The sequence below is a fragment of the Nannobrachium achirus genome, assembly GCF_963921795.1.
Source record: "Nannobrachium achirus genome assembly, chromosome: 2".
NCBI lineage: Eukaryota > Metazoa > Chordata > Actinopteri > Myctophiformes > Myctophidae > Nannobrachium > Nannobrachium achirus.
In genome coordinates, this window is record NC_137811.1 from 43,083,269 (window position 1) to 43,093,937 (window position 10,669).

Sequence of the window (10,669 nt, forward strand, 5' to 3'; positions counted from 1 at the left end):
CAAGCAGATAGATTCTCGTGTAATCTACAAACTGTAGTCTACTCTAAATACTATTAAAGCACAATACTTCTCTGTGTGATTATCTATTAGTCAGGCACCAGTCAGTCAGACAGAGGCTCAGAGCACATGTTCTCTCATTGTCTCTCTCTCTCTCTCTCTCTCTCTCCCAACATCATTTGCCTGTATGAATCACCCTTTCACAGAAACCGGCGATACCCACTTCCTGGCATAAGCATGGTCCCCAGGCAACAAAGGCAAAGCTACATTACTCTCATTTACAACGTCCCCATCCGCTCAATAAGTTATACACTATAGCATCACCAACACTTAAATTTCAACTGGGACTCCCAAGGAAGTGAAGTCCAGACAAGTCCACAGAAAACAACCCAATGAATCTACTCTCTACTCATCCCTTCTTTCTTCCTATTCGTTGATAGATGAGCAAGGCTACTAGCACGTCAGCTAACAGGTAAAACTGGAGGAAAAAGTAGTAAACCTACTGTTGTCAGGAGAGGTCGCATCTGCTCGCTGGTGTCTTCCTCCATTATGTCTGTCTTTCTCCCTTTGTTTCTATCCTCTGGGAGAATTAGAGAAGCTGGAAGAAACTGGCAAATGCCCCCTCTTCTTTGACGTGTCACCCACCTCCGCCTCCACTAGTTTTTACAACTGCTTGGCAAATACGAGTACGAATTAGAACCCGCCCTGTTTTTTTGTGTGAGCGACAGCTGTAGTGTCGACTCCATTGAAGCAGTTTGTTTGACGGTTGCCAACGGTTGGTCGAGGGGAGTGAAAGGGGGCGGGCCCTGCTGTGGTCGCCGAGGCCACAGCCTGGTGATAACAAAGCATCACTGATCCTTCATCATTCATCTCAGTCCGTCGCTGGGTCTTTTTCCCATGGGTTTACTCTGTACATTATGAATGAATGAATGAATGAATGGGGTGGTGGTATGGCACCTGGTTCACCCTTCATGTGAATTGTAGCAAGTAGGCCTCTAGGCCTAATAGCCTACTTACTTGTCAATTTTGATTTGATTGGAGAAGTAATTAAACCACATACTGTAAAACAGACCTTCTTATGTCACAAGCTGTAGGCAGCCACATGAAACATTTTATTCCATGAAGCTACAACAATGACCTAAAACATAAAGGAGTAGTTCACCCCCCAAATGTTTTTTTTTCTCCCCCTATTGATTATGGAGAATTGATATTTATAATTTTTGTCGCATTCCAGCTAAGACAATAATTTGATTACAATAAATGTACGCCATTGATTCCGGATGGGGACCCAAATGCCCATGAGGGGAGTAATCAATAGTAGAAATGGGGGGTGAACTATTCCTTTAAGCTCTTTTTGTGTGTGAGTAAATACATTTAAACATAGCAATACTTCAGTGCTTCACCAATTCTTATTTTTCATTGCACACATATGTAATAGAGAAGTGGTTCTCAAGCGTTTTCTTTATCAGGGCCTACTTGAAAATCTCAAAAGTGTAGCCTCCAGCCCACAGATGAAGTAATCCATCAGCTGCCTACAGGATTAAGCCAGCAAGGGGGAACACTACACAAATATGAACTGGCTAATCACCAATAAGCCTCTTTAAAAGACCACAGTAAATCAAATAACACCTCACCTGAATCTGAGAAAGCTCTGTCATTCTCAGTCCCTATAGATTCATTAGGCAGCCTGGTGACTTGTACAAATCAACATGTGACAAGATCTTATCCATCACAACTAGTTATTTGTTTCAATATTTACAAGTAGCCTAAGGTTCTTGAGGTTTATTTGTTTGGAGGAGTTAAAGGGATATTCCACTTTCAACAGGGAAACAGTTTATGGGCTTCTCCCCACATACACACACCCATTGTAACTTCAAACTTCATTTTAACCATGATAGATTCATTAAAAACACCCATTATTTTTCTGGTGACTCATAATACCCTCCTAATATGTGAGCAGGCCGTGTTTTTCCCATAACTTTTTTCATTTATTTTTAATAATTATTTAGGAAAACGGAAAGAATTAAATACAAAAAATAATTATTAAAAATAAATGAAAAAGTTATTGAAAAAACACGGCCTGCTCACGTATTAGGAGGGTATTATGAGTCACCAGAAAAATAATGGGTGTTTTTAATGAATCTATCATGGTTAAAATGAAGTTTGAAGTTACAACATTTACATCAAATATCTAAATATTGAATCAAGCAAATTAAAAACTGTTCAGGGTGTTCATAAAAGCCTGTTTCCTGTTTCTAAAAGGGATCATTTTGTCAACAGAGGATTCTGTTTTGGATTTCCATTACCGTATCCTGCATGACCCTAGAAAAGTGACACATGTCCTTACTTTATGTTATCAGGCATATTATGAAAGAGAAGACTTCTTTCGAATGGTGTAAATCTCATGTAGTCACAAAATTCTTCAGTTTATAACTGAACCAATCCTGTCTTTGTATATATGTGTGTGTGTGTGTGTGTGTGTGTGTGTGTGTGTGTGTGTGTGTGTGTGTGTGTGTGTGTGTGTGTGTGTGCGTGTGCGTGTGCGTGTGCGTGTGTGTGTCCACACATTTCTTGTTTGTTTTAGATTACATTGCTGGAAATTATGCTGTATAATTAGATGGCATTAGAAGATAAGGAGCATAAGCAGTGGTCCAGTTTTGCAGGTGGGTCTTATTAACTTTAAGGGATTTAAAATAGGCTCTCAGCAAGCATCAAAGGGCCCCTTCTGGGATTAAAATTAATATATAGTCAGATGAAAACCTTCATTCTAAGACTGGTCAGCTTTTTAATCACCCTCCTGAGAGGTAGAAACAAGCTATCTAGAATTAAAGGACAACTTTGTTTTGTTTTTTACAACAAGGGTTCATATTTTAGATAGTCATTAGAGAAAAGAAAAGCTGAGTGTTAAAATGTTTTCATATACTTCTTTCTATCATTTTGGTGATTTTAACGATTTTGATTTGCATGCATGCGTGCAAGTGGCAAGTGGCAAGTGGGTTTAGACGCAATAAGCCCATTCCCAAGATGCACCATAATCTTTCATGTGCAGATGTGACTTATGGGGGTTGGTGTAAATAGTAGCAAAGAAATTGTCAGTTTATTGTGTCTAAAAATACATATTTAGCCATTTGTATGCCCCCAACCAGTACTAAAATGGCTAAAACGATAGAAAGCAGAAAATGAAAATATTTTAACAATCATTTTTTCTTTTCTCTAATTACAATCTAAAATATGAATCCTTGTTGTAAAAAACTAAAGTTGTCCTTTAACTATTGCTTACCATGTAGAAAGATATTTGGTACTATTTCTGCTTCGGCATTGCCGAGGATTTAAAGCATTTGAAAATCTCAGAGATGAGCATATTGACTAATGCTTTTATTGTCAGTACAGTTACATATAGTACCCTAGTAAGCCTACTTTAAGCAGAAAAATAAAAACAATTACATTATTATTAATATATTGTCAGTTATCACAAATACTTAATAAACACCATAAAATGAATGCAGATATTTTTATATTCTTTTCAGGTATTCTGTTTTAACACACTGTACAGACTTTATATATTGAGACAAATCAAGTATTCTGCTTCTCCTCTGCATTACATGGATTAGGCTTTTGCAAACATGACTGTACAAAGCCATTTCCTTTTACACCCTAACAGTATACTAGATCACATTCACAATAGTCAAATCATATTCAAAGTAGCTCATGAGCAATGACAGGGACTAACTAGTTGGTACAGTTAATCTGTATCCATTCAACAGTTCAGAGTCAAGCCAAATTATTCTTAGGATTTTATATACACAATCAAATAAATCACTAAATCAAATCATTTCAGCTATAATCTGATGTCAAAACAACATAAAAGTTTTATATGAACAACTAAATAAATTAAGCTTAATCAGCGCTAGTGTTTGTCTGATTTAGCCTCGGAAACCCAGGCTTCAGGTCTGATTCAATGCGTAATGTTACTTGAATTATAGCCACTGTGAAAGCAATGAAATTATCCAAAGCCCTATAAAATGCTCTTTTGTCAGTAACACCTCAGACAAGGCCAGTGTTAAATTCAACATGCTCAGCCTAGTGACTTGGGAGAGTAATGTATTGTTTTTTGCCACCATAGAGTGGCATGCCAATCTATGTTAAAACTGTTGAAGGCTTATTGCATTGTTGTCTCACAAACCTCCTCAACTTGTCCAACAGAAGCACTGCAGTGCCCTCTGGTGGATGAGACCTCCTATGGGTGAGTAGCCTACTGGGTAGCACTAGCAGAATCCAAAACATCAACATTTTGGTATTATATGCCATGGAGAAGTTCAGACCTATGGTTCAGACTAGAATGTTAAGGCCTTGTTCTCTGCACCTCTTGTTGTGACGTAGTGTCAGCAGCTTGCGCAGCTGGGAAAAGACAAAATTCTTCACGTTGGCTGGTTTAGAGTGAGCCAAAGTAATGGCTTCTGGGGGATGTGCTCGGAGATTGCTGAGGAGGAAAGGAGAAACAGCAGTAACAACATTTAGTTTTCATTAGGCTAATGTGAAGAGGTTGATATGCTCATCATACCAGTAAGACACCTAAGGGGCGACAAGCGACCTCGCCCTAAAGAGCAAGGTTGCGCCATGTCCTGGCCATCTGGCCAGTGATGTATATTGAACCATTTACCCATATGGAGACCCCTGGTAACCATATATGGAGAACCATGTACTATAGGCCTATATGGAGATATGCTGTGAGACCCCAAACATGCTTACTCAGTTATTCGTTATGTGAAAGTCATATGATGTCTATACATCTGACATCATACATACATTCCCTTTTATGCCCATATGGAGATCCCTGTCTGTAGAACCAGCCACACAGATACGGGGTGTCTTGGCCATCTGTCTTGGCCATATTTGGATTCTGTTAGTGTGGTATGTGGCCGATGTGGCCTCCATATATGGGCATTCCCATATAAACGTCCTGTTAGATATGGGCTTAATATTGATGACATCAGGGATCTCCATAGGATTCTGTTAGTGTGGTTCCCCTGACATCACAGTGATGTCAGAGTGTGATGTCAGAGCGGCAAACCTTTGTTGGATTCCCAGGCTATCTTATGGCAGCTGAGGAAAGCTGGACATGATCACCACTAAAACCAAAACAAGTTTCTGTTTTATGGTTTTTCCTTACCGTTGCAATTTGGAACAATGTTTATTGTAAATGTAAGACCGATGGGACACCAGATGCAGGCGTGGGACCAATGAAGGAGGTCTGTAACAGCAACCAGGACCCATGAGGTTCCTGGACAGAGCTGAGAGGGAGTCTCTGTAGACCAGACCATGTCTGGTGGACAAGTTACAGTGATGACACGTTGCCAGCTAAAAAACAAAGAGGAATATGTCATTTCCAGTATATCATAATATAAAGGGACCTTTGGGATCACAACAAACGTGTGCACCACCCATTACTTTTCAGACTTATAACACATGCCAATATGCATAATCTTCGGCCGTGATTGAGTAGCAACCCTTTAAATATTAATTATATTATGTTGTAAATGATTATGAGGTTTCACAAATTAATTCATAAACTTTCGTCCAACAACCTGACAATTTACCATTAGCCAATGTAGACCTGGAAAGCATCTGCATGTGCACCTTTAGATTTTAACCACTTCCGCCATTATTTTATACTTTAGGTATTCAAAAATAGCAGATAATGCAAGCTCGTGTGGCACTGAGTGCCTTGCTATGAGCTTGTAGATCTGCTCTTTTTGAAAAATCATGAAGATGTCTGCAAACTTCCTTCTGAAGCTATTGTAACTCAAATCTTCTGGGGGTCCCTGGAACAACATATTTTGAGATGGGGATTCACAGCCTTTGACATGAAAAAGAACCACTGATCATAGAAACATATGTTTTTCAAAAACCTTAGAAGACATTTATTTGTCAACCTCAAGTCTTAATGAGTTAAGAGTTAAAATGGCATGTTATACACAGCCTTAATGCAACACATAACCCTAGAGCCCATGCAGTGTTTTTATAGCTGCTCTAATTCCAGGCATAATACACAAGTCATGCTAGTATAGCAGAATATCAGGACAGCTCCCAGAGGGCCCATGCACTTGTCAAAGACCCACTTTCTTCATTAGCCTGCCTGTAAACAGGCAACAGGCTGAAGTTTGCCGCATTATTCTATATTTCCATGTATTCTATGTATCTCTTGTATGTATCGCTTGTATGTTATCTCTTGTATTCATCTTCACACTGTTTTAAATTCATGTGACTTTTCCTTTGTATACATGTTCTTGTTCTATTGTGGTGGTGGTGGTGGTATAGGTGGACCAGTGACCACCACAACATGAAATATCTTACCATTGTCTGTTGGAGTGTTGTGCATGGCCTATCATAAATATAGAGGCTGTGCATGTAGAAGAAAGATGCCAAATAATTAGGTTATATCTCTTTATGTTGGCTCAAAATGTCTGTACTGAGGACCTACCGGTATGGTATGGTATCAATCAGTATCAGTGAACTACAAACAGGCTATAATTCCATCAATAGACCTATTCAGTAATAGTGATGAGCACTGTATTACATTAATTATTTTAATGAGATTGATTCGTTTTTAAGCTGCATTTTACACAAAAGCCTTAAACAATAAAGACTCTATGCAGACAGTAGCCTAATTCTGCTTTTGAGATTCAAATATATCCCAAGTTCTTATTTATCAAACAATTGAATGGCTCTTTAGCTTTCCTAAAGGACAGCTGTATAATAAAAATAAAAATAAAAAGGATAAACCTTGCCAAGAAACTAGGACTATAGGCTACTTAATAAAGGGCTACTTACGGTAATAAAAGTTGCCATGCCGTGCTGTCAAGTCCTGAGTAGCCTACTGTAGCCTAGGTTTGGACACAATGACACGAAATCAAATGGACTGTCTGACTGTCAGTGGCGAAGGGGACGGACTGGAGAAGAATGCAGCCTGCTCTTCTTCAAGGCGCTTAATGTCTGTCACGATCGAGTGAAATAGAGAGCACGGAGTGCGTGCGTGCGTGCCTGCGTGCGTGAGTGCCGCATGTTTCCCATTTGTGTGTCGCAGACACATTTCTATGGGGCCCTTAATTTTTCGTTAAAACTAAATCAACGACGTTGTAACAATGTTACAAGTTCCTAATTAATTGTGAAATTACATACAGTAATTATAGTAAACTAATTGAACAATGAGAAATGTAGACTCTTCCTTTTCCTTGTAAGTATTTTTAAAAGCATGTACTCTTACTTAAGTAGGCTCTACATTTATTTTTGAGCGGTGGTCACACCGTCTCCATAGAGTGGCCGTGTGTGTATCCGTGTATCCGTGTATGTATCCGTGTATGTGGGTGGGTCTGTATGTAGCCTACAGTACCTTTTATGACCACACATGTTAAGGGAGGGGCGCTGTTTTCAGGCCAGGCCAGGCCAGGCACACACACACACACACACGCACACACACACACACACACACACACACAGGGGGGAAGGGGGGAGGGGGTTGGTGGGTAAGAGGGTGCTGTTGAGACTAGCCTGGGGGGGGGGGGGGGCGGGGGGGGGGGGGGGGGGTGGTGACAGAATTCATAGATCTAGAACACATAGAATTCATAGATATAGCACAGAATATGTACAGTACAGTACAGTTAGGTACAGTAGAGTACAGTATACAGTACAGTTAGGTACAGTATACAGTACAGTAAAGTACAGTAAGGTAATACTAAAGTACAGTAAGGTAATACGCAGTTATTACTGTTGTTGGAGCACGCCCGAGTTTTTTCAAAACTTTTTTTTTCCAAATCTTTTTTTTTTTCAAAACCTTTTTTTTTTTTTCCAAAACTTTTTTTTTTTCAAAAAAAACTTTTTTTTCAAAAAAAGCGGCCTGAACTCTAGACTTTTGCGGCCCGAGGGGAAGGGGGGAGGGGGGGGGGGGGTTGGTGGGTAAACCACCGCTCAGTTCACACGGGTGTGATTTTTTTACTCTTACTTGAGTAACATTTTGACTGCTACTTTTACTCGTAGTAGGCTAGAGTATTTTGACCAAGAGGTTATACTCTTACAGTCTTTACTCAAATACCGGGTCGAGTACTCTGTCCATCTCTGCAGATACAAGCTCACAATGCTTTGAATCACAAAGCATTATGATCTTGTAGATCGGCTATTTTCAAATGTCAGAAATGTATTTAGGGCTGAAGTGGTTAATGTATGTTTTGTAAAACTGCTGCAGTAAATAATATTTTCAAATAATTGTTGTAGAGTAAAAGTAGGCCTACAATATTTTCCTCTGATGGAGTAGAAGTCAAAGTACAGAAAATTGGAAGTAGGCTAGGCCTACTCCAGTAAAGTAAAAATACCCCAAAATGTAGTTAGTACTTACTTATACACAACTGCATAACTGGACCAAGTACTTTAACATTGTAAATACTGTCTCCACCATGCATAACAATCCTTTAACATCCACGGATATGTTTGTAAGCAATGATAAATGGCTTACTGAGAAAGGGTGAATAGCCATATAGACCTACCCACAATTTAGGCATTTAGATACAGTAAATGCTAAACTTTTTAAGCAATCGTTTTCTCTTCCTGCCAGCGCCCTGCCCATAGCATGCAAATTGGTAAACTCTTGACTACCAAATTGTGCAGCATTTGACTCCCAAATGTGTGTTCACCTGTTTTGAAGAGAGTCTAATAGCAGCTCCAGCTCAATATTTGCTGGTAGTACTGAAGCTTTCTGGCTGACAGGTGAGACATTCTTTTGTTTATGTACATACACATTTATAAAGCAGTGTAGATTAAAACATTTCAATGATGGCTCTTTTTTTTCTTTTACAAAAAATAAGAAGTTTTGATAATATCATATTCAATATAATGGATTCTAGAACAGAACTGTGGACAGTCGATCATTTAAATAATATCAAGTCGTTTTACCTTCCTTAGATCAATCGTTTGTTGCAATAGGCGTCTTCCGTTCTTTTCTTGGTGAAAATGCTTTTTGGAATATTCATTTACTGAATTGAAGTCCTGATGCTTTTTGTTTGTTTCTTTTTTTACTACTCTGGCTGTTTAGTCTACACATTTTATATATTATCTCCTTCAATTTCACTTCACAAAAAATGGCAATGCTGTAGAATACAACAAGGCTACTCCTCGTATGATGCAGTAGCTGATGTCCTGGTAAACATCCCCAACAAAATGATTATGCACAAACTAAGTCATAATCCATTGTTTCATATTGCCATGCAAAATCAATTTTTAATTATATGAGTCAAAGATAATTAAAACATTTTTGCTAATAATTGTGATTGTAAATGTGATGAACAAATATTATATTTCATACTTTTACATTAAACGAATTCTAGGTACTGGCAGTGGCAACAACGTGAAAGAGGTTGGCTGCCATGCACCTCTCTGCAACAATGGAGCTGGTTCTTTTCCTTATCCTATTAGCCCTTAATGAGGGTAAGTCACCTCCAAAGTTAATTCAGAATCAGCACTATCATATAACCTCACTTTATTGCATAAGCTTTTTTATGATGATGATATTAATGACAAATGCTTTTAAATGTTAATTAGCTTGGCATTTCTTAAAATGCATCCAAACAGTCCCTACTGTATGAGATAAGGACATGGGATACATCATACATGTTAACAATACTGTAGTTAGATGGTTAAGATGAAACTGTCTTACTGCTGTCTCTCTTCTAGAATCCACTGCAGCCACCTCCTCTCTAAACACCACTGGCAAAAACTTCATCATTGCTTTTCCTGAGAACATCGCTCGATATCATCCCACAAACCCAGTTAACCGGATCATGATCACGGCTCTGTATGACGACACTCATGTCAACCTTAAGGAGAATACAAATACAAATACACAAACAAAGGTCTTGAAGGCTGGGGAGACAACTGAGTTGAAAATCAAAGCAAGTATGGAGCTCACTAGGGAGGAATTGACCAGTCGTACAGTCGTTATTAAGAGCACTGAAACAATTGTCGTCCATGCGGTCAGCAAAAAAAACGGCAGTGTTCAGAGTGCCCTTGTTGTGCCCACTGATAACCTGGGCACAGAGTACCACATCCCATCATTTCCTAAAATAGCCTCTCAACCAGGCTCTTGGACCACAAGCGATCCAGAGAGAGGCCCGTTCAGAATTATCATCATCAATGGTGACAATGATAACACGGTCACTCTGGTTGGAGCAGAGACACAGAAAACGCAGCTTTCCCCACATCAGGTGGCTCAGTTTGCGGCAAGTGAGTCCACGAAGAGCTTGTCGGCAAAGCTACCTGTGGCAGTCCTGTTCAGTCACCCATGCGTCATATATGACAATTGCACTTGTGGTATGCTTTCCACCCCTCTGGCACCAACCAGGGCCGGGCACAATCTACAGTTCTTGGTGCCACCAATGCTGGCAGAAGATGCTGAAAGTGGGTCATTACTACTCCTGAAGCCCGGTCCAGAACCCTACAGTCCTCAAGCCTTGTCCCTGCAGACCACGAGTCCTGTTGTCTTCTACCGACCTGGCATGCTCCTCAGCCTCATCTCCACACAAGACTTTTCCTCTTGCTTTATACTTCACACAGTCGAAAACTTCGACAACTTTGCCCTTCTCGTCGTCCCCAAGGACCAAACAGCAGGGGTTCGCTTGGGCACTCT

At 39.7% G+C, this 10,669-nt stretch overlaps 1 protein-coding gene across 1 annotated transcript in view; it reads right to left on the minus strand.

Moving 5' to 3' along the window:
- LOC308306165 (sodium bicarbonate cotransporter 3-like) overlaps positions 1-634 on the minus strand; it is a gene marked incomplete at its 5' end in the record, with an annotated part of 63,747 nt that extends 63,113 nt beyond the window's left edge. The window contains one exon of the mRNA XM_080751066.1: positions 501-634. Coding sequence (XP_080607192.1) covers positions 501-545 — 45 coding nt within the window. The remainder of the gene's footprint in view (positions 1-500) is intronic.
- Positions 635-10,669: the final 10,035 nt, after the last annotated feature.